This window comes from Sander lucioperca, chromosome 2, assembly GCF_008315115.2.
Source record: "Sander lucioperca isolate FBNREF2018 chromosome 2, SLUC_FBN_1.2, whole genome shotgun sequence".
Lineage (NCBI taxonomy): Eukaryota > Metazoa > Chordata > Actinopteri > Perciformes > Percidae > Sander > Sander lucioperca.
In genome coordinates this window covers 37,786,262-37,811,151 of record NC_050174.1, presented here as the reverse complement: position 1 = coordinate 37,811,151, position 24,890 = coordinate 37,786,262, and the positions used below count along the sequence as shown (strand labels likewise).

Genomic DNA, 24,890 nt, shown 5'->3' with positions numbered 1-24,890 from the left:
TATATACAGTCTATGGTTAAAACACATAAAAGACCCCGCTGCCTCTACATGCTCTTCTTGACAGTTTAAATTCTGAGTTTGCGCACTACAGCATGTGACCTTTCAAAATAAAAGACGAATCAAGTATTTGTACACCGACGTGACACATTTGATGATTGTTTTGCCATCGAGATTAATACATTTAACTAAACTAAATACATGAGTGCATAAAAATCATGATATTATGCTACCGACTATTGTTTACAAGTATTTGATGAAAAAAGTCTACAAAGTCCCTCCCCTGCGGAACTATTGTGACAGCCGCTCTGCACGCTTTTTCCTGCTCGCGGTCAAACATAACGGAAATACTTCCTGAACCGCCTGGTGTTACCTCTCCTGTCGTCCGGACTGAGCCGCCTGTCTGCCGCTGCTCGAGCTCGGAGACTCGGGGGATGCTGCCGCAGAGATGGAGTTGAATCACAAAAACAACAAAGTGTCGGACGGAGTTTGAGACAAAGGGAGGGGGTTAGCGTTTGTTCGTTCTGCTGAATGGTCGCTGGATGGATTTTTGTTGAATATAAGACAGGGGGGGGGGAAAAATAGAAAAATGAAGCTGCTGAAGCCGAGCTGGGTGAGCCACAACGGTAAGCTTGTGCAGGAATCTGTTGGACCAAGTTGGGCTTTTGTTGTCGGCAGGGGGGTGAAATGATAAGGAGGCATGATGGTGGTGGTCGACACTTGTTTGACTTGTTTGTCACTTCATAGTCACTCGCATACAATACTTTATACAACAAATGAACACACACACATCTGGTGTTTTTGTCAACATCAGTACCGCTCCTCTATGCTCCAAATATATTTCATGTTTGCTAACCTTAGCTTGCTAGCTAACGTTAGTTAGCCCCCCCCACGGCTAGCTCGGTTGCCCTGACGCTAGCTAACTTACCTTCAAAATGACCCATTTCGAAGTTGTTGTCTGAAAGTGACTTCTTTTTTTTTTTGTTTTTTGTTTGATTTTAGCAAACGCACCTTATTTTTGTTACAGTAAACAAGCTTGACGTGGAGCTAAAAGAAAGTGTCTCTCCAAGCTGTCAGTTTTGGAAAGTTAACCGTTGGAGAAATGGCCTGAATTTAGGGTGCAGCTGACGATTAACGTTAGCTAATGTCATTAGAGTCAAGTAACTCGTTTTTTAAGATTATTCATTTAGCCTGTGAAGCATCCTTAACATGTGTAAGTGTCCACATGCCGGAAAACCAAATGTGCAATGGACATGTCCAAAATACATGTCTTATGTCTTATCTAACGGCCCATAACTGACTTGAGTTAACGTTACAGTAGAGACAGCAAGCATATCCCTTCAATTTAACAGCTGCAAACAGCTTTTTTCTGTAGAGATGGTCTTTGACACTCTAAATAACCAGCAAACATGAGTTTCCTTCTTCTTCCACTGTGCACAAGTTAACATCTTTGGGCTTTAGCATCAACATCTACAGTCAAACATCTTGCAACCAGGCACTGCAACATAAAGCCTGTCCGGTGGCATCACTGTAACATGCTAAAAAGATGCAATTGACTTATCTTTGAGAGCTTTACTCATTTTTGTTTTCACCTGTAAAATACCACATCTAGACCATCTCCATAAAGGGCTGTCACCTCTGGAACACATTACCAACTGGAATCAAATTAACTCCAGATATAAAATATTTTACAACAAAGGTTAACTGCTGGCTGAAAGCAAAGCAGAGCTGTACCAATTTTTAGCAAATTGTACTGCAAATTACCAAGGTTTATGGTGTTGTTGATGTGTATTTTATATATATTTCCATATCTGTAGTGTATTGTGGTTTTGTGATACTGAAATCTGTATATTTTAATTACACCAGTGGTTCCCAAAGTGGGGCCTGGGGTCCCCCAGGGGTCCTTGAGGGGTTCCAGTGGGTCCCCAGCACAAAGGAAAATAATTTATTTTTACTGTAATTCCATCCACAAGTAACATAATGACATAATGTATGACTATTTTGGTCATGTGTTTGATACATTTTCTGTAATAAAACATCTAAAAGCAAAAATCCTATCATATGATAAAATCTATCAAATGGGAGTCTGTGGTCTAATTTGTGTCAGTTTAGGGATGCTTGACGTGAAAACATTTGTGAATTATACTGTAGACGTTTAAGCCAAACTAGGGACAAGAGTTGAAAATTGGGCTAGCAATAGCTATAAGCCAACTGAAGGTTTATGGGCCGCCCTGGGGCTGGCTACATTTTATTGATGTATTATTTTATTTACGCCACCCACAGTAGCTCTGTTTGCCTGTAAAGAGAAAATCTCATTAAAACTATGATTTGACAAATATCATTAAATGTTGACATATGTTTTGTTCCACAGGCAAACCCATATTTTCAGTTGACATCCATCCTGATGGGACAAAATTTGCAACTGGTGGGCAAGGTAAGACCAGATCATTTGGGACTGAAACCGCTTCACTGTCGTGGGATGTTAATGAAATGAAATGAACATTTGTCATTTAGATAATATCCAGTGCTTGATGGAGTACTGGGCTGATGAATATGTACAGTATTGGTGTCTGTTTCTTAAGACAGTTCTGAATCTGTATCACATCATACTAAATGTTCTCCTGCAGCCTAGGACTACATATTGTGTAAGATTTTCAAAGTAAAACACAGCGATGTCTTTATCATGCCGTCATGGAACAGAAAGTCAGGGTTGTATAGGTTTTAATATTGGATTTGTTTTCAGGAGAGGATTCTGGCAAGGTGATGATCTGGAACATGGCCCCAGTCCTCAGAGAGGATGATGAGAAGAATGAGAATATTCCCAAAATGCTGTGCCAGATGGACAATCACCTAGGTAACCGGCCTTATCTGTAGAAATGTTTGGTTAATTGATGTATTGATTAATTCCCCGCTAAGTAAGTTCTTCAGGTACTTCTGTTTTAAGCAAACTAGTTCTTCTAAAACATATACAACTCTACTATGAACAATAATTGTACCCACCACATCAAAAAAGTGATATACACTGACTAAAGGACCATCATAGGTGGGGGCAGAAGCGACTCCTAATAGTGAGCAAAATTTAAAGGCATAATGAGCAGGATTTCTTGGTTGTGGTTTGTCAACGCAACATTCAAAGTTGGCCCTGGATCAACAAGGGTTACGGTGTTCACCAGTGGGTCAAAATAACCCCAGGTTCTTCCTCATTTTGGAACGAACTTTTTTTTTTTTGTCGCTGTGTCCGCCATCGTTGTAGCATCCCCTTAAATGCGTGCTTATGGTCTGGCACCTGGTTGCTACATTATATAGAGGTTGATGCCTGGAAACACAGCTAAATAAGCAAGTACATGCAGAGGGCAGGATCTCTGTGCATACAGACACACACTTCATACGTGATGATTGAGAGGGAATATTTTGGTCTATACATTGCATATATACGTTTGTTTTTTAGGAAAAATTATGCTCATTGTCCCTTTTTAAGAGAAGCACCCTTAAGGGAAAATAAGAATAAAATTGAGTCTTTCAAAACTGAGCAAGCCTTTGTAGCCTCTTACCTAAATTGCAGTAGCATTATTGATACCACTGCCTGCCACTGAATATCAAATCTTTAGTTCACACCAGATGGGAGATGCAGACAGCAGGTGAGCACTACTAAAGCATCTATCTGTTCAGTTAGGGCCGGGCAATATTTCAATATTATATCGATATCGTGATATGAGACTAGATATCGTCTTAGATTTTGAAGAATTGTAATATCGTTACATGGTAAGTTTAGTCTTTTTCTAGTTTCAAAGGCTGCATTACAGTAAAGTGATGTCATTTTCTGAACTTACCAGACTGTTGTAGCTGTTCTATTATTTGCCTTTAACCACTTAGTCATTATATCCACATTATGATGGTTATTTATCTAAAATCTAAATGTGGAAGATAGTTTGTGAAAGCACCAATTGTCAACCTTACAATAGCGTTGCAATATCGACATCGAGGTGTTTGGTCAAAAATATCGTCATATTTGATTTTCTCCATATCGCCCAGCCCTATGTTCAGTCCTCACTAACTCCGACCTCTGTTATAGCATTAAAGGCTGAATGATATCAGAAAATCAATGGAACATCTATGAGACGCATAATGGGTTAGGGTTAATAGCTCTGTATGCCTGTAAAGAGAAAATCTCTTAGTGAAACTGTGGAAGATATCATATTTGAGTAGCTTCCTATGGAGATTAGGTTTCACGAAGAGTGCCAGAGAAAATCAATTTACCCGCAGTGCTACCCACCACTAAAATCTTGTGGGTTGCATTATTATATTTGTTCAAATGAGAATTTATATTTGCCAGACTTCAAAAACACTTAAGAATAATACTTAAAGAATACTGCCAGTTGGATTGAGACAACTTCTATACAAGATTACACATATGTAGGGCTGTGCTCGATTGAAGAAATTCTTAGTCGACTAACACTCATTCAATTGTATCAACTAATCGATTAGTTGATTTAATCGACAGATCTGTAAATCTGAGTTTATCCGCAAAAAGTCATGCAAAAGCGTGTTTACCAGAGATGTGCTCGTACGTTTCTTGGAAATAAGTCATTCAGCATGAAAAAAAGCATAAAACATGACTAATCGACTAAAGAAATCTTAGTTGACTAAGACCAAAACGACCGATTAGTCGACTAATCGACTAAGAGGGAGCAGCCCTACACATATGATGTTACTCTTGACTATGTCACTGACTGCTTCTGACCTGCCAATTACGTATAGCCAACTCAGTTTCTCTGCTAGTTTGAAGTTCCTGTTTTAATCCTGCTGTGCTCCTTTTCTCTGTGAACAACAAAGAAGCTGATACTGCTCCTCTATTTCCCTACAATCAGTCACCAAATGTCCTTGATTTTACAGACCGCTTCTATTTATTTCATTTGGATTCAACAGCTTTAAGCAGTAGAACAGGTTCTATGACTCCTGCTCCTACAGCTACTTTTTTTTTTACTATTACTATAAATGGTAACGGTAGTTGTGTGCCAGCAGCCTAAAGGTTGGAGAAGTTAGATTCTGATGCAATAGTTGTTATTATAATAATAATAATAATAATAATAATAGTTATTATTTGTATAGCCCCTTCAAAAACAATAGTTTACCAAGTGCTTTGACAGGAGAAACAAAAGCACATACAAACATATACACATTGTAATAGTGAAAATAGAATATGGGGCAGTGTTAAAACAACAATTAAATAAATAAAATTAAGTTAACAGGTGATAGGGCAACAAGACGACACCACATAAAAGCAAGTCTATAAAAATGTGTTGTAAGAAGTGATTTAAGAAGAAGTGGTTTGAATCTTTTTCTATATTTTTATTCTACAACTACTGCTGCCCAGTCTCCAGCAGCAGGAGAGTGTGAATTGCAGTAATGTGAAAGTGTTCCAAATAGTGCAAGCAGTCAGATTTAATAATAGGAACATGTTGCACTACTATATCGCAGGCACTATTAATGCCCATCATAACACACTGCCTAGTTAGTTATATTTATAACCCGAGTGTATATTTGTCTCTGCAGCCTGTGTGAACTGTGTGCGCTGGTCCAACAACGGGCTGTACCTGGCATCAGGAGGAGACGATAAGCTGGTCATGGTGTGGAAGAGAGCTGCGTATGTACACACGCAAAATGTGCAAATACAAATGGTGTTTTTGCTGTTACAGTCCACTCTTGATGATTTAGAAAGTAATATTATATTTTTATATGAATTTCTTCTTCTTCTTCTTCAACCTTGAAGTTTTTGACGCCTTTTTTTCACAGTTTGTTTTTGCTTTTTCCAATGTTTTAAATTTAAAAAAATTTCTTCTACACATTTTCAACACTTATTTCTACGTCCCATATTTTCTGATATAAAACAAAAATTGAAAACGGGTCAATGTGACCCGAAGTCAACACAAGGGTTAAACCACAAAGTTTTCTAAATCAAAATTAGATGTGTGCTGTTTGTGTTTTGACCGTGTGTGTTCTCTGTAGATTCATCGGTCCGAGCACAGTGTTTGGGTCGAGCAGTAAGCTGGCCAATGTGGAGCAGTGGAGGTGTGTTACCATCCTGAGGAACCACACTGGAGGTAAGGCGCAAAACACACTAAAACTCTGTTAACACTTGGTTTTAAAACGGGGGTCCGAACACAAACTGGACAACCGGGACACATCGTCTTTCACACCTATGTCTATCCTGCGTCAAATGGGCAAGGTATAGCGCGTTGGCACGTCCTTTAGTGATGATGTATTTTCCTGTTACTTCCTTGTGGATGGATTAGCATTTGCACTGCAAAAATATGTGGACAGACCACCTCTGCATGTGGTTTGAGTGATCGTATCACAATGCTACTTGGTGGTCGTTTACACTTGTATTAAATGTTGTTCACCTGTGATTCGATTTTTAAAGCAGCCATATTATGCTCATTTTCAGGTTCATAATTGTATTTTAAGGTTGTACCAGAATAGGTTTACATGGTTTAATTTTCAAAAAACACCATATTTTTGTTGTACTGCAGCGCTCTCTCTCACTGCTGCAGATCCTCTTTTCAGCTGGTCTCTGTTTTAGCTACAGAGTGAGACCTCTTTTCTTCTTCTTCTTCTGTACTATCTTTGATTGCACTGCACATGTGCAGTAGCTCAGATGTAGATCATGTCAGCTAGCTAGCTCCATAGACAGTAAAAGAAAGGCTGTTTCTACAACTTGGGTCAGTTACAAGGCAGGATTAGCTGGGAGACTTCTAAATGAGGGCGCACATGGAAGTAGTTCTTTTGTAGATTATGGTGAACTTGTGTGTGTTGTAGCAGTGCTTTGCTATTGAGAACGAGGTAGCATGTTAGCATTAGCATGCTAACGAGCTAATGGTTGCGGTTAGCCTGCTTGTTTCGGCTTGTGACGTCACAAGCCGTGCCGATTTTGAACAGCTCACCCAGAGACTGAAGGCAGGACACATTCAGAAACCGTATCTCACTCTAAACAGCATGGATGGATTTTTTTTCAAAGTTTGTATGTGTGTGGAAGCACCAGAGACACAACATAACACCCCAAATCCCAGAAAAAGTGATTTTTTCATAATATGGGCACTTATAACCAACTTATTAACCAAGTATAAACAGGGTCTTAGATCTATGTACACAGACAACACAATATATCTACAAAAAAAACATTAAAAACACACCTTTTTGAGATACAGTTGCAACGGTCTTCAGGGTTTGTTGTTGCATAAATAGGTCGACATTTATTTTTGAACTTATTTTAAATAACCTTGTCACAGTAGTTGGGGTATTTTTCACTCGACTACTATTTACTCATTGTACTAAATGTACACACACAAGTAAATTAACTAGCATATGTTAAAGTTTTGTTTCCGGTCAGTTTTACTAGCATATATTTGCAGTGCATTTTCTCCCTTCCTTGCATTTGCAATACCGATTTTGTAAGTATTTTAAATCAGCATTATTTACATCATTCTTCTTCTTCCTTGCCTTTGTTTGCACATTGGCGTGTTACCGCCACCTGTAGCTCAGTGGAATAGTGAAACCATTGGAGGGACTGTATATAGCATCACCTGTGTGCATATGCAACCTTGTGCGTGTGCACTGCACAAGTAAACAAAACAGGGACCCATTCATAGAAAAACGGCTCCATAGCGCTACCAGAAATCAAAACTCCACAGGGAACCTCTGATTAGTACCACGTCTTTAGACTCAGGCAGTGATTTCGGTGTGTTTTGTTTGTAGATGTGATGGACGTGGCTTGGTCACCACATGACGTGTGGCTGGCCTCCTGCAGCGTGGACAACACCATCGTCATCTGGAACGCTCGCAAATTTCCAGGTGGGAGAAAAACGACTTTTAAAATGTATCATTTGCAATAACTAAATGAAGACAGAATATTTTGCACAGTTCCTCTTGACCTAATGTCATTTCATTAATCATGAGCAGAATTTAAAGGAGAATTTGCAGTAGGGTGACATTATTAAAGATATATTTTGGGAAGTGCACTTTTTAGTTTTTTAGTTATCTGGCCAAGAGTTTAATGAGATCATACCACTCTCATGTTTGTATGTTAAAGCTACAGCCAGCGACATGTTAGGTTAGCATAATGAGTGTCTACCAAAGTATCATTCTTAAAACTACTACTGATTAGCAAAATAATACATTTTCAAATCCTCCACATAAAAAAATCACTTGTTTTTCCTGAAAATGCAAAATACTGAAAAACCTCTCTGCACAATGTATTGCAATTGATATTGCAATACAGGGTTGCAAATAGCAATTATTTTCATTATCTAATAATGTGCTGCTTATTTGTCTACTAATTGATTGTTCATTTGATTTATAAAATGTCAGAAAATAAACTCAATACAACTTCTTAAAGCCCAAGGTAATGCCATCAAGTTGCTCATTTTACCTGACTGATACTAGACCTAAATATCAACCTAAAACATCAACATTCAGTCTACTATCACATGAGGGAAAGAAAAGCAGCAAATCCTCATATTTGAGAAGCTGGAACTTGGGAATGTTTAGTCATTTTTCAAGCAAAAACCAAATATACCAAATACCAAACAATCTTTATCAAAATAGTTTCAGATGAATGTTCTTTTGATACACGAATTGATCCTTCAAGCTTTTTGTTTTACTTCTAATAAGTAAGCCTATAACACTGTTAGTATTAAACAGTGTGCAGTATATTGATAGAGCAGGAAGCTTTCATCGATGTCTCTGTTTTCTGTGTCTCTCCAGAGATGGTGACATGGCTGCGAGGACACACTGGGTTGGTTAAAGGTCTGACGTGGGATCCGGTGGGGAAATACATCGCCTCCCAGGCCGACGACCACAGCCTTAGAGTGTGGAGGACAGTGGACTGGCAGATGGAGGCCAACATCACCAAACCCTTCAGCGAGGTACAAAAACACTGTCCGCTGTGTTTGATGATGCAGTGGCGAGCAGGTGGTTGACATTATTCCATGGGAACATCCACATTCGTTATGCGTTTTCACTCTTATTTGTAACATCTGTATGTTTTCCTGCCAGTTCTGCCACAGCACAGTTAAAGGTGCAGTAGGTAAGACTTATAAAACTGTCAGATTTTCTGAAACTGACCCTATGTTCGAGTAGAACTACATGAAGCAGGTCATTTAAAAAAATATCCGGCTCCTCTGGCACCACCTACAGGCTGTAGAGCGATTTGCAAAAGATCTACAGCTCCCTGTTCAGATGCACCAATCAGGGCCAGGGGAGGTGTCTAACTGCATGTCAATCATTGCTCATTTACACACATTAATTCTCCCTTATGGGGGAGGGGCTTAGGAGAACGTTTTGGGCTTTAGTGGAAAGGGAAAGGGCTAAGTCCTGGATCTTCACAATCCTACCTACAGCACCTTTTAACCAAATGAGGGTTTGAATTAGTTTTTGTTCTGTCTATCTGTGTCCCAGTGCGGCGGGACGACCCACGTCCTGCGTCTCTCCTGGTCTCCAGACGGCCAGTACCTGGTATCGGCTCACGCCATGAACAACTCCGGTCCCACCGCACAGATTGTGGAGAGAGACGGCTGGAAGACTAATATGGACTTTGTGGGCCACCGTAAAGCTGTCACTGTGGTGGTAAGGAAGTTTTAGTCTGATGTTCTGCATTTTGAAAAGTATACTTCTTAACATCTGTCTGCACACTGATGGCTCTGGTTTCTTCCTCTGTAGAAATTCAACCCAAAGATTTTTAAGAAGAAACAGAAGAACGGCAGCGCTCCAAAACCCGGCTGTCCGTATTGCTGCTGCGCCGTCGGCAGCAAAGACCGATCGCTCTCCGTCTGGGTCAGTTTCACACTTCACTTTTTATCCTTTTGTATTGTATTTGTATTTTATTCTATGTTAATCTGAGAATGTTTTTTTGTTGGTTATGTTCTGAAGCAACAGATTGTAGCACTATGTCCAAGACAAATTTCCCCTTGGGGACAAAAAAGTGTATTCTATTCTATTCTATTCACTTTGTTTTAGAAAATGGTCATCACTATTGGGCAACTGACTCTTAAAATTCAATATTACATATTACTAGTTACTTTCATTTGAAAGTAATACATTACTTTACAATATTACTGTCTATGTAAAGTAATGCATTACAGTTTAAACCACTTTTGTGTTACTTTCACGCCATCTTAGCTGTTCATCACACATTAGCGTTAGCGGGAACAAACACCTGGCAAGCTGCCATAGTTTTTGGTATTGGTTGTTTCAGTGAAAGCTACCCATCAATTTTAATATCAACTTTTTTAAATGTTGAATGATTGTCTTTAAGTGACTTCTCTGTAGAAAGTTCCTAACCCCGTTTTAGTTACTGTTTAGTTCCTGGCGATACTAATGTTTCCTGTTTCTCCTCTTCAGCTGACTTCTCTGAAGCGCCCCCTGGTGGTCATCCACGATCTGTTTGATAAATCGATAATGGACATTTCCTGGTATGTTTTTGAAAGGCGTTGTGGGGCCTGTCACACGTGTGAATCAGTGTCTCCCTCCATAAGTTTCTCGGCCTGTCGCAAAGACTTAACATTGAGATGAAAGAAATAATCTGACTTTGTTTGCAGCTCCAGGTCTCCTGTCTGCAGGTCTTACAAATGTCTATTTTTATAATCCCAATCTATTGGAAAAATGCTGTTTGGCTCCTGGGGATTAATTATTTTTTGTCGCAGTGCCACTGTTGACCCTGCCACACTATCCAGCACTGCTCTAAACTCTATTATCCATGAACAGGATTTTAAGACATCACTGGTACACCCTCCGTCTGTCTGAGTTAGAATTGTGTTTGTCAGGACTCTGACAGGTCTGGGGATGTTAGTGTGTTCGATGGACGGCACTGTGGCCTACCTGGACTTCTCACTGGATGAACTGGGAGACCCACTGAACGAGGAGGAGAAGGTTAGACACACATCACGGAATCGCATCTGGCTGCTAAAACACAAACTTAGTTATTTAACTCAATAAACCAAAACAAATTAGTCCTATATTTAAACTAGACCCGGTTTGTCTTTTCTCAGTACTACTAACTTAAAGTCTTTCCCGTCATAATACTGATTCCCAACCAGAATATCCTAAAATAAACGTTCCTGCGTTTGCTTTTTTCTGTTGACTGTGAAAAAAGTTTTCAAGAAAACAGAGTTACATTCCTAGACATCTTGGTGTTGTTACCTCTTAGAACAAACTCTAAACCAGCTACCAGACACATTCATTCAAAGTGTCTGAGCTTTATTAACATGAGAAAACACATACTATCCTCCAGTAGTTAGTTATCCAGTAGTTTTTCATGCTTAAAAGGTAAGAATAAACCAATGAGGTCTAGTTTAACACTTGAAAGCAGCTGTTTTTTCAACTGTTCTTACCTGGTATGAACACCAGAAAGGAAAAGCAGGACAAGACTGTTGTAATACCAGTTTAAGTTCTAGAAACACCTTCCGATCATGGATATATTATGTTATATAGCAAATAATTTGTGGTTCAGATATAAAATTTGTCGGTTTCCATGAGCGGAATAAAAACGTGAAGGGAAGTGAAAACCGAGTTGCCCGAGTTATGTGATTTATGTTTACAAGCCCTGGTTGGCTTGTAATTGGTCAATGCCACCCGGAAAAAAAAAAAAAAAAAAAAATACAAAAACACAACCTCTTTCCATCATTCCGTCAAGAACATAAAGAACCCAAATAAAACTTCCTCTCTCTCTTCCTCTGACATACAGAACAGCATCCATCAGAACATTTACGGTAAGAGTCTGGCTATAACCAGCACCGAGGCTCAGCTTTCCACCACCATCATCGAGAACCCCGAGATGCTCAAATACCAGCAGGAGCGACAGAACTCGGCCCAGGCCAACCTGGGACCAGGAAGCGCCGGGCCCGAATCCTCAGCCCCCAAACTCAACAGTGTGATGAACGGAGAGTCTCTGGAGGACATCAGGAAGGTGGGAAACTGAAATGTTACATCCAACAAGCGGCAGAGTCGGGTTCTCGTGCATTTGATAAATTATTATAATTTGTTCATTTGTGTGTGATTATGATACACATATTTCTGCTTAGAATTACTTGTATATTAAAATATGAAGTCACAGAACAGAGTTTCCGACTCTGCATAGATTATATATTTGCAATATTTTATGATTCAGGTTGCAGGGAAAAGACAAAAACTCACTGTTTATATTAAGATATTTAGACGATCACCACAGAGAATAGATACAGAAGGTAAACAGTTTCAGGAATACAAGTCAAACACAGGAGAGCAGATGATGTAGAATAACTTGGAAACAGCCCATTTTCAAAAATCGGTGATGTATTGGGTACATATTTGTGAACACCATTTAAAAGTAGGGTTGGGCATCGAGAACTGATTCCTAGTTGGAATCGTCTCAAAAATTAAGATTCCAGTGGAATCGTTTGGAATTGTTTAGAGGATTTGGTTTCAAATCTGATCCATGATGATGGATTCCAAATTTAACATGTTCAAGTTTTGGTTTCCGTAGCGGCCAGGCGCTTGTTGTGTTGCAGCCTTGGAGCACAGTAAGCAGCGCTCTAGTGTGGCTTTATTTTACGTTGGAAAAAGCCCTGTAAAACTGCAAACCACCATTGAATCAAAATAAAACTTTCCTCTTATTTGTGAAATAAGCATGTGACCCGTTTCAACTCCACCCCTCAAAGAATCGGAATCGAAAGGAAGAATCGCAATTGGAATCAGAATCGTTAAAATCCAAACGATGCCCAACCCTATTTAAAAGCTCCATTTTTTACTAATACTTTTCTGATATTTTTTTAATCTTAAATATCTTGGATGTGTTATTTTTTGGTCTTGCAGAACCTTCTGAAGAAGCAGGTGGAGACGAGAACCGCAGACGGCAGAAGACGAATCACACCGCTCTGCATCGCTCAGCTGGACACGGGGTACGGAAACGTGAAACACTACGGTGGCCCCCGGGAGCTCAAATTAAGAAAATGCATGCAAATAGACACAATACAAGCAAAAAAACAAAAAAAACAAACAAACATCATAAGCAATTGGACAACACATGCGCAACAGAAAAAAACACTGCATATGGAGAAAAGTGCAACAAAATAGTCCTTCTGTCTCTGCAGGGATTTCTCGCCGGCTCTGTTCAACAGCGCTCCCATCCTGCCCTCGGGCTCCTCCATGTCCAACCAGCTCACCCCCCAGCTCAGCTCTGACTCCAGCCCAGGACAGGCCTCTTCTCTGGGGCTTAGGCCCAGCCACGACCCCATGCTCACCTCGCCTCCACCCAACAGCACCGCCAAGGGGCTTGAAGACAACAAGGATGGGTACAAACTGTTCTTTTTTTCTTTTTCTATGATGTTCTATCCGCGCTTGTTAACTTCTTCAGATTTCTCACTCCTAACTCTCTATCATCATCTTATCCTTTAAAACGCCCTTGATCTTCTCATTCCCTCCTCCTCTTTTATTCCTTATTTTCTGGTTCCCTTACGTTCCAGTTTGAAGACCAGCCTTCTGCTCACCTCTGCATCCAAGATCGAGCCAATGAAAGCTTTGGACTCCAGGTTCACGGAGCGGTCAAAGGCCACACCGGGGGTCACAGCCGCCATCTCCTCCATTGCTGGACTCACGCCTCTAGACAGGTGATCAACTCAGTAAAAGTGAAGGAAAAAAATTGTACAAATGTGAGAAAAGAGGACAAACCGTCTCAAAATTGGGCTTTTCCGTTCCATCCAGCAGGCCAAAAGACAGCATCTCCGCCCTGAAAGACATAAAAACAAAAGATGACACCAGCAGCGACAGCGAGGACAAGATGGCCTCCATCAACAAAAACTTGTCGTTCAGCAAGAGGAAACCTGAGACGCTGATGGATGGAGGAGAGGTGGTGGAGAAGAGGAAAAAGGGACGGCCCAGGAAAGACAAGATGGCTGCACCCATCGCCCAACCCTTCACACAGGTAGAGAGATGGAGGAAAAAGATGAACAGATAGATGGATGGAGGTCCCGGTACATCACTGAACTCCAAGAGATCCATTCATGCCTTTATGAAAACATTAACAAACCAGAACAAGAACATATTCAGGTCGTGAAGACATTAATTAACCCCGTAGTTACAGAATGTCAGTCAGAGCGTACTTGTGGGCTTCAATGGTTTTGAATTGAATAGCAAGTAATATTGAAAAGGTCTAGTAAAAGCTCCTTTTGTGCAGATGTCCTTGGAAAAAAGAGAGAGAGAGAGAGAGAGAGATACATGTGTGATTTGTCCCTCCTCTTCCTGTCAGATAATTCCTCCAGCAGAGCGGGAGCCCAGCAGGGTAGCAGCTCCTCCCGCTCCTCCAGCTGCTCTCAAACTACCAACGCCCAGTATAAAGAAGGCCTTCAGTCTGCAGGTAACACACTGTGTGTGCGTGTGTGTGTGTGCACACTCTGAATTCTTTGTGGTGGTTTTATCTTCCAGGAGAAAGGTATTTTATTTTTAGAACAGAACCACCTTTATGTACAGTTTTCTGCTGGATGTTAAGGCCGTTTTATGGTTCTGCGGAGGCTCCACACAGAGCTTTCGCCGTAGCCTACGTAGGTGGCCTGATGTTTATTCTTGTGCGTTGAGCCGGCATGTGCGTGTGTGTGTGGGGAGTGGGTGATAGAGCGAGGGAGAAGTGAGAGAGTGACGGCGATTAGCTTCGGAGCGAGTACCGACTCTGGAGTCATAGTGACTGTGTTTTCTGACCAAGGTGGGAAATCTGTAGCAGGAACAGTTAACCCTCTCCTTGATTTCATGTTGTTTATGGAGAAGGAGAACCAGGAAATGAGTCAGGGGAAATGCAACGCTATGGCCGAGCGACGTGTAGTTCCATTTTTCGAGAGGTGCACGTCAGGCTCCGGTGTAGGGTCCGGCGTAGACGCAGAGGGGTCGCCAGGGGTACGCCGTCCATTCAACGCATAAGCATAAAACGGCCTTTAAGCTCTTAGTACATTTTACTCACCTTTTTAAATTGTTATTTCTTTTTAAGCTAGCAGAATATGTGTTTGCAACCCAAATGAAGTGACATATTTAGCATTTTATATTCCTACTTTGTGTTTGTTTGTTGTACCTGCGTCTGTCATAGACGGCATTTAAAAAACTGGAGTTGCAGTGATTGTACTGGCCTTCACTCACAGTGCTGTATTTGACAGTAGCCTGTAGTAGTCAACTCCCTCTACTGGTGACCAGTAAGAACTGCAACAACATCAATAGAAATGATCTAGAAATGGCCTCTTTTCTTCTTTATGTGAGTTAGAAGCACACAAATAAGCATCCATCTCTTCCTACCCATAATTCCTGATGTTTATGTAGTTTGTTTACATAGCAGTTTAACATATTACAAACAAAACTACGCTTGACGCAATTTTCTCAGTGATACTTTTGTGTTAATGCCACTTTGATCTGCTCTGACGTACCAAACTAAGGATGGTAACGCTGAATAGATCAAATAACATTTTGGGTGTGAACACACATTGACTTTTTTTTTTTTTATCAGTCAGTTAGGATAACACTGTTTCTTGCATACCTGTTGTTAAGCTATAAATGGAAAATGTGTGTGTGTGTAGGTGAGCATGGAGCCGGCAGTGTTCCTGGAGGTGGAGAACGAGGTGTCGTTGGTTGCGGGTTCAAAGCTCAGCCAGCTGCGATGCTCCAGAGACGGACGAGACTGGAACACGCTGCTGCCTAGCTCAGTGGTCACTGCTGCAGGGAGCAGGTACGACGCTCAGCATGTCATTCACAGATAGAGCTCGTCTTTATGCCTCCATCGATTGTATAAATTAATGAATCAACAACACTAAATCAGTTTTTCCCGGCTCTCCCTCTCCCTCAGTGACGTCGTCGCCGTCGCCTGTCAGGACAGGATGTTGTCAGTGTTCTCTTCCTGTGGGCGGCGGCTCCTTCCTGCCATCCAGCTGCCCACGCCTGTGTCAGCTCTGCACTGCACCGCCCACTTCGTCATGGCTCTGACAGCTGGAGCGACGCTGTCTGTCTGGTCCGTGCTCACAGATTTTATTAGAAATGTTGTGGTGGATTTCTTTTTTCTTTTTTTTAGACTTGATCTGTATTTATCAGGGATGTTTCTAACTTGTCTGTTATTTCCCATGTAGACTAATTCATTACAGAGATATTTGTATATAATATTATTTTTTCTCTCTTTACCAGTTGATAGAAATGTCGTTTCAGTCAAAGCTTTTCATGTAGAACTATATATGAGCAGTGATGTGTTTGCTGATATTGTTTCTGGTTAAAAAAATAGCTTTATTAATTTGTTTTCTTTCTGTGTGCAGGGACGTTCAGAAACAAAAGGCTCTGGTGAAGAACGAGTCCCTGCTGACTATTTTATCTGGTGAGACAATGCAGCATGTGATGATGACACAGGAAGAATTCAACATTTTGGGGAACGCATTTATCTGCTTTCTATCCTGAGGGGGGGGAGGGAGGGAGAGATGAGAAGATGATATCAATCTCACGTCTGTGATAAGTATGGTGCTGGGCTCAGTTAATTAAAGGTCCTATGATATGCTGCTTTTTGGATGCTTTTATATAGACCTTAGTGGTCCCCTAATACTGTATCTGAAGTCTCTTTTATATAGACCTTAGTGGTCCCCTAATACTGTATCTGAAGTCTCTTTATATAGGCCTTAGTGGTCCCCTAATACTGTATCTGAAGTCTCTTATATAGGCCTTAGTGGTCCCCTAATACTGTATCTGAAGTCTCTTTATATAGACCTTAGTGGTCTCCTAATACTGTATCTGAAGTCTCTTTTATATAGGCCTTAGTGGTCCCCTAATACTGTATCTGAAGTCTCTTTTATAGAGACCTTAGTGGTCCCCTAATACTGTATCTGAAGTCTCTTTTATGAGACCTTAGTGGTCCCCTAATACTGTATCTGAAGTCTCTTTTATATAGACCTTAGTGGTCCCCTAATACTGTATCTGAAGTCTCTTTCCCAAAATTCAGCCTTGGTGCAGAATTACAGCCACTAGAGCCAGTCCCACAATGAGCTTTCCTTAGTATGTGCCATTTCTGTGTCTGTAGCTTTAAATGCTATTGAGGAGGAGAGAGGGGGGGGGCAAGGTGGAGGGTGGGGGTGTGGCCTTGAACAGCTTGCGGCCACGGTTGTAGCTTTTCCTCATGGGCGGGCCAAATTCTCTGGGCAGCTGTGGGCGACAGGCAAAGCAGAGAAAGGGAAGGTAACCTTTCCCCTTATGATGTCATAAAGGGAAGATTCCAGATTGGCCCATCTGAGCTTTCATTTTCTCAAAGGTGGAGCAGGATACCCGTGGCTCGGTTTACACCTATTGCCATTTCTAGCCACTGGGGGACCATAGGCAGGCGGGGGGAACGCATATTAATGTTAAAAAAACCTCATAAAGTGAAAAAAAGCAGCCGCTGTGAGTAGTCTTTTAGTCTTTATGCTTAGCTAGGCTAACCATTTCCAGACTCGAGCTGTGTACTTAACATACAGACATGAGATTGATATATTCGTCTTACTCATGAAAAGAAAGCAAATAAGTGTATTTGCCAAAATGTTGAACTGTTCCTTTTAAAAGTACATTCAACAAATGATTTATAGGAATCTCCCTCTTCAAGAAGATGATCCATAAGAGATTCAAACCACATTATTTTGACTTATAAACTTATTTATTGTATGTATTTACATCAGTGAGTCTGGAGAATCCAGTCACAATATCCTCCCTAAAAACATTTGTGTTTGTGTTTTGAAGGTGCAGACACCACAGTGTCTCAGTCTCTGCTGACCCAGCAGGGAGTTCCAGTCATTGGACTGTCCAACGGGAAGTCCTACTGCTTCAGCTCCTCACTGGAGACATGGTGAGACTAAAGAGTAGAGACACAGTACGGCTGAAACAACTGCTAATAATAACACTGAGTGTGGTTGAAATGATTCTTAAAGAGCAGGTCACCGACTGAATAATTAAACTTCTTAAGAATGATATTGTGTCTCCCTCAGGACTCTGATAGCAGATAAAGGAGACTCTCTGGTCCAGTGTGCTGACTTTAGAAGCTGCCTGCCTACCCAAGATGCACTTGTGTCCCCAGGGCCGCTGGCTGTCATGCAGGGCCGCAACCTTAAGTACGATAGCAATATTAAATTGCCCCTTCTCAGTCCAGATGAAATGTAATAAAGAAGTAAGTTTTTAAAAAAATGTCTCTGGTCCCTGCAGTGCTGGTCGGCTGGCGTCCCGCCTCTCCTCCACCCCTCACCACCTGCAGCAGAGCATGACAATGGCCTTCCTGGAGAATCAGCTGGCGTCTGCTCTGACTCTGCAGTCAGCGCAGGAGTATCGTTACTGGCTGCTCATCTACGCCCGCTTCCTCGTCAACGAAGGTAACAAACTATCACCCTCTAAGGGTTTGTACACTTTGAACACAGGACTGACTGGATATGTGGAGTGTTGAGTCAGATTTTTGTTTCAGTTGTGTGTGTGTGTGTGTGTGTGTGTGTGTGTGTGTGTGTGTGTGTGTGTGTTACCTGTAGGCTCAGAGTATCGTCTCAGAGAACTCTGTAAGGAGCTGCTGGGTCCCGTCCACAAATCAGCGGCCACAGCCTGGGAGCCCACCACTCTGGTATGATGACAAATGTCAATGTCCTCTTCTTCCTACTGTCGAAAGCTGTCTTGTCTCCCATGGCTCTGTCTCTGACCTCTTTTATGTGGGTTTACTGACATATAGGGATGTCCCGATTGATTTTTTTTTTCCCAGCTCAGAGTCCTTAATAATATCGACTATCTGTCGATACTGAGTCCAATCTGATACTATTTACCTTAATGTTGATCAAATAAGGATCGGACACATTGAAATAACAGCTGTTAATCTGACCACCTCTAATTTTCACGAGCGACTTGATCCAAATGGCATCAGGACGTCCTGATTCTAAAGCCTTTAAATTATTAATATGACATAAAAGCGATCAGCTCATTTAACTAGAGAAGAGGTATCGCTCTGAACGGCAAGAAACACTCAGTCCAATCGCTTTCTACAGTGGTGTTACTGAGTGAACTTTCTTTCCTCGCAGATGATCGGTGGGTGAGTACAGACCCCGGCTACAGAGAGCCCACCAACCTGAGCGCAGCCACGTTGGGCTTGAAGTTACTGGAATGAACGTTAATTAGCGACCGTTTAAAACCTAGGGCTGGGCAATATGGAGAAAAATCAGATATCACGATATTCTTGACCAAATACATCGATATCGATATTGCGACGTTATTGTAGGGTTGACAATTGGTGCTTTCACAAAACATTTTTCACAATGAGATTTTAGATAAATAATCATCAGTAATGTGGTTAAACAGTTTCAAGTGAAATTTATACAGAAAAAATAAATATTTGATTTCCAGCTATATACTGACTATGTTTACATGCATGCACAAAAATAGTGCGACGTTAAAAGAAAATCTGCAATTCTTCAAATGATACTCCCTCAAAATGTTTCACAACAGATTTCTTGAGAAAATTGAGTTAGTATGTGCTTTTTCTTATCAATGTGATTGTATATCGCGATATATGATTTCATCACGATATGATTCCATTGAAAGACGATAAATTATCATATTGAATTATTGCCCAGCCCTATTAAAACCCAAAGATATTAAATTTACTATGAGACAAATCAGAAAAAAACAGAAAATCCTCACGTTGGAGAGGCTGTAAGCGGCAATTATTTAGCATTGTTGTTTTGCTTATTAAACGATGAATTTGTTATCGAAATTGTTGATAAATTTGCTGTTGATCAACTCATCAATTAATCAAAAAATGCTTCTGCACTGCGTAACGGTGCTGTAGGTAGGATTGTGAAGATCCAGGACTTAGCCAACGTTTTTTAACATCAACAACTTCTCAGTCCCTCCCCCCTTTCCGCTAAAGCCCAAAACGGTCTCCTAAGCCCCTCCCCCCACAAGGGAGAATGAATGTGTGTGCACGAGCAGTGATTGACATGCAGTTAGACACCCCCCTGGCCCTGATTGGTGCATCTGAACAGGGAGATGTGGATTTTTGCAAATCGCACTACAGGCTGTAGGTGGTGCCAGAGGAGCTGGATTTTTGTTTTTTTAAATGACCTGCTTCATGTAGTTCTACTAGAACATAGGGTCAGTTTCAGCAAATATGACAGAAAGTTAGTTTAATAAGGCTTACTTACAGCACCTTTAATTCTCACACCTGTTGCAAGAAATGCTGACCCATATTAGGCCATCTTCCTCCCTGCATGTGATTGTTTTCAAACTGTGATAATATTTCACTGGTCCCTCATATTGTGAACATTGTAGTCCTGTTTCAACCTGTGCCAACAAAGCTAATAGCTAATACATTTAGCCCTCGCTAGCTCTGCCACCACAATAACTGTAACATGTTGCTAACTGTTTGTTTCCTGTGTTAAGGGTCTACGTAAGCGTGAGTTGCTGCGGGAGGTTTTACCCGTCATCGTTGAAAACCTGCGATTCCAGAGACTGTTCACTGAATACCAGGACCAGCTGGAGCTGCTGCGCAACAAATAACACACACTGCTACAAACACACACACAGACTGACACAAACACACACACACTCAAACTCATCATGAAATCAGTTTGGTTTGTCCCAGCTCGGCTCGGGTAAACTCTGACTGCTTTTTCTCAACTTGGGAAGCTTGAAACGCTGTTCTGGCTGAAAGCTGAAAAACACATCCTGGGTGTTTATGAGAACTTTACTAACAGCCAGTCCACAGCTTTTCAAGCGCTGGGACTTTTCAGTGCTGTTGCTCACTGGGGAGAAGTGGTGGGTGCTTAGTTTTATTTTTTTCTAATCACGATCTCAGTATGAACTTTCGTCTTTTGTCTTTTTTTCCTGCTAAAAGTGTTTTTTTTTCTGACCTATGACCCTCTCCTGCACTCCTAATTATGAACATAAAAAGATTAACTTAAGAGAGGCGCTGATAGAAAGTTTGCAGGTTAGATTCCTGCCACGTGTGAATCCTTCTTAAGTCTGTTTCCCTCCTCAGAGAGAGAGAGAGAGAGCGCAGAGGTGAGATGCTCATACAAATCAGAATGGATGTAAAAGAGCAATATGCTTGTACCAAAGTGATGCCTTTAACTGTAGAAATAAGGAAGGAAATGAGGGGAATCCAGACAAAATGGTTCAACCGGCTTTTTAAAGGCTAAATCTGCCAACGGGGGAATTTTTCTGAGCGTATTGGCTGTCTTTAAAAGTGACAATGCGAATGCCAAAATGTGAAGTCACAGCGAAGAAGATAATCAAATGTATAACCCCACTGGAATTAAAATTTAAATTCTGAAATACAAGATGGACCTCTGGAAAACAGTCAGCAGGGATCTCAGATGTTTAAATGATGCATTTTGCCTCATTTCCACTGCATAGTTCGGCTCTACTTGACTCACTTTAGGTACCAGAACTTTTCTCTATTTAATTTTTCATTTGGAAACCGCTAAATTCAATAAAAGAAAAAAGGTTTAATGCTTGCTTCCACAACCCACAACTTTTGCTAATGGAAGACCAAATCAGAGCTCGAGTTGAGTAGAGCTGTACCATGCAGTGGAAATGCAGCGTTTGTGTCACTTTGCAGCTGATTCTAAATCACGGAAGCATTCACACGTCACTCAAAGAGCACTTAGAGCATTTCAGATGGTAGAAAATGTGTTAGTGCACAAACAGGAAGCACAGCAGCCAATTGTGCATTGTGACTAAAAATCAAATGAGAAATCAGCTAACATGAACACAATGCCAGACTTAATAACAAATAACAAAAAAAAACAATTAGGTGATGCAGGAATGTGTATCAGTCCCATCTTGAACTGCAACAATGTTAGACATCAGTTGTCGATACTAATGTCATTTTGAACAGTTTGATGTAGTTTCATCAATTGTTAAACACAATCTTTTTTTTTTTAACAAGATCAAACAAGGGTCTAACATAATAGGCGGACTTAATAAGTCCCATTTGTATTGCGTTGGGTGAATAAATTCAGAACCAAGCTCCTTTATCATGACATCTCAGATTATATATTTACTGTATTCCACATTCTCCTGCCTGCCTGCAGGTGTTGCTGAAACGGGAAAAAATATTTTTTCTTCTTAATACACACAGGTTTTACAAAACGTCAACAGTGAGTCCTCTGATCTGCAGAGACTTGGAACATTTGACTGTAAACTTGTGCCACAGTCCCATACAGACACGTTTATTGTGAATATCAGTAGCTGCTCGAGGGAAATATGCTTATGTGAGCCTTCCTGAAAGCAAAAATGGTCAATTTTCAAGATATATTACTGTATGTGTATCAAACAGGCCTCCTGTCTAGTATGTGTTCTAGTTTCACCACATGCGCATGTGAAGCTTTTTTTTAACTCATAAATCTCACAAAAGAATTTGCCAGTTAAAACGTGGGATCGTTTTGAAATGATATGAACGTTTCAAAGAGGCCCAGTGGAGACATGGTATATAGACATTATTTGGTCTCTTTCATTTCTTGTCCCTTGTAAATAACAACATATTTTTTGCTGCAACCTGTTTGTTTTCTCTCTGTTGCCGGGCAAAAACCACTGTAAAGAAATCTGTTTAATCAGGACATTTTTTCATCTTACATCCATTAACTTGACATTTTAAGCAGTCATGAAACCTGACAAAACATCATTGAAGTTCACTTCAAGAAAAAGTACTTGTGTGTAGCCTTTTTGTCCACAGCAGGAATCGTGCACTCCTCTGCCCGCCCAGTGTGTGTGTGTGTGTGTGTATATATATATAAATGGAGAGTGTGAGCTTAAGAAGCGTGTTTACTGCTGTATTTGACTGCACAGTGTGGAGAGCAGCACTGAGGCAGAGGGGAAGAACTCATCTTTCTTTACCAATCTGTACAGCATTACTTTCAATTCTTTTTTTTGCTGTTAGTCATTTTTTTAAATGTTTGTACAAGGCAATTTTTCGTTTCCATTTTCTATAAGAAAAAGAAAAAATGAGTGGAGACGAGCTGAAATTTAGCTTTTGAAGAAAGAAAGTGAAAAACTAAATAAACGAGGAACAGTTGGGTTTTGGTAATTTCCTGTCTGGCATTTCTTTGTGTGTGTGTGTGTGTGTGTGTGTGTGTGTGTGTGTGTGTGTGTGTGTGTGTGTGTGTGTGTGTGTGTGTGTGTGAGAGAGAGAGAGAGAGTGAGAGCAGATGGGGGTTAAATGAAGATAATATGAAAGAAGAGCCTTTCAACTACCAAACACGTGATGTTATTTGTGCGACAGATCACATTGTATAAAATCAAAAGATAGAGTTAAATATGAATTTGAGTGTGAGGCTTCTTACTGGAGCTCTGCTATTTTTACTTTTGACTTAATCCATGTGACAATATGCCAAGTTAATGTGCCATATTCTTTAAAGATGTACCAGTGAACTCAGGATTTATTCTGCATTCTCCCTCACTTTGAATCTTACTTTAACCTAACCCGTCCTGTGAAATGCTACTCTTCATCATTTGTATTGTTTTCTACAGAAGCCCTGAGAGGCAAGTGAGAAAAAAAAACTAAAATTCTGGTCATTTTCTACGTCTAATCTAAATCGTTTTCCTTCTTGTGTTTTTAACTTAAGAACAGGTGGGGAAAAGTTTTGCCAGGATAATTTTTTATAACTTAGATAAATTTTATCTGTGAAAACAGTAGTTTTGATACTCATTTTAGCCACAAGAGGCTGAAGTGCACCATTGTTTTCACCTGCTGAAAGATGAAAAGTAAGGAACTCCAAACGATTATCCTGGCAAATCCTTCTTTACCTGTTGCTTAATCAGCAGAGAAAACAAATCAGATCAGACTTAGAAATGGATCACCCAAATATTCTCACATCCATACATATTCCATAGTTTTAATTTGCATCAATATCGAGACATATCACTACCTTTGAAAAGTTAGAATTAGTTTTGGCCTCAAAAGAAGATGAATGATATGATTCTAACTTCCAGTTAGTTGATGTCCCCACAGTGTTTCATTTTTCAGTCCAAAAAAGTCCAAAGTGATCCTGGATAATTACTGAAGCAAAACGGTGCAATGTTGCTCTAAATATTGAGTCGGTGTGTTTTCTTTGGGCACTCCACAGTCTACTCAGTGGTTAGATTGAAGAGGTTTAAACTGTGATTTGTCAGTCCATAGTCCACAACACATTTCCTGTTAAAGTGCTCATATTATGCTAATTTTCAGGTTGATAATTGTATTTAGAGGTTTTATCAGAATAGGTTTACATGGTTTCATTTTCAAAAAACACCATATTTTTGTTGTACTGCACATTGCTGCAGCTCCTCTTTTCACCCTGTGTGTTGAGCTCTCTGTTTTAGCTACAGAGTGAGGCATCTCACTTCTGTACTATCTTTGTTGGGAGTCACACATGCACAGTAGCTTGGTAAGGACTACTAGCCAGTCAGAAGCAGAGTATGAGGGCGTGCCACGCTAGCAGCTAGGCTAGCATTATAACGTGTGTTACAAAGTGACACGCTTTGTTTGGAGCAGTATGTGAACAGTGTTTTCTGTTGGAGATGGTAAGTCCCTTTGGGGTGGACTTTGGGCTTTTTCACTTTGTAAACCAATAACATGCACAAAAAAGATATATAACACTATAAAGAATAAGGAAAAAGCCAAACAGCATAATATGAGCACTTTAATTCCAGCTTGGTATATGGCTGCATTATTGTGAACTTGACACTGGAACAAGAACTTGTTCCTATTTAAATTTGCACACATTTTGATGCTAAGGTTCCATGTTTCTTTTACCGATGACTGCTGATTTCTTATTTTCTTATTCATCTGTTGCTCAGACATAGGTTTACACTGGGGGCGCTGGGCTAGCTATATAAAAAAAAAATATGTGGAATATATCTTCAATGTTAAGCAACAT

The 24,890-nt window shown here is 40.5% G+C and overlaps 1 protein-coding gene across 2 annotated transcripts; it reads left to right on the top strand.

Moving 5' to 3' along the window:
- Positions 1–586: 586 nt before the first annotated feature.
- LOC116054023 (protein HIRA) lies at positions 587–23,059 on the top strand. 2 transcript variants are annotated; one of them, XM_031305302.2, is made up of 25 exons: positions 587–623; positions 2,369–2,431; positions 2,741–2,851; positions 5,551–5,641; positions 6,004–6,098; positions 7,750–7,845; positions 8,758–8,918; positions 9,451–9,618; positions 9,712–9,825; positions 10,393–10,463; positions 10,815–10,920; positions 11,735–11,956; positions 12,841–12,926; positions 13,119–13,319; positions 13,491–13,634; positions 13,732–13,948; positions 14,273–14,380; positions 15,579–15,727; positions 15,845–16,006; positions 16,302–16,360; positions 17,743–17,848; positions 17,988–18,110; positions 18,202–18,365; positions 18,516–18,604; positions 20,413–23,059. In XM_031305302.2, the coding sequence occupies exons 1-25, from the start codon at positions 587–589 to the stop codon at positions 20,527–20,529; spliced, it is 3,060 nt and encodes a 1,019-aa protein (XP_031161162.1). In that variant the 3' UTR covers positions 20,530–23,059. The 2 variants fall into 2 exon arrangements, with proteins under 2 accessions (XP_031161162.1, XP_031161161.1); XM_031305301.2 differs by having other exon boundaries at positions 13,729–13,948.
- Positions 23,060–24,890: the final 1,831 nt, after the last annotated feature.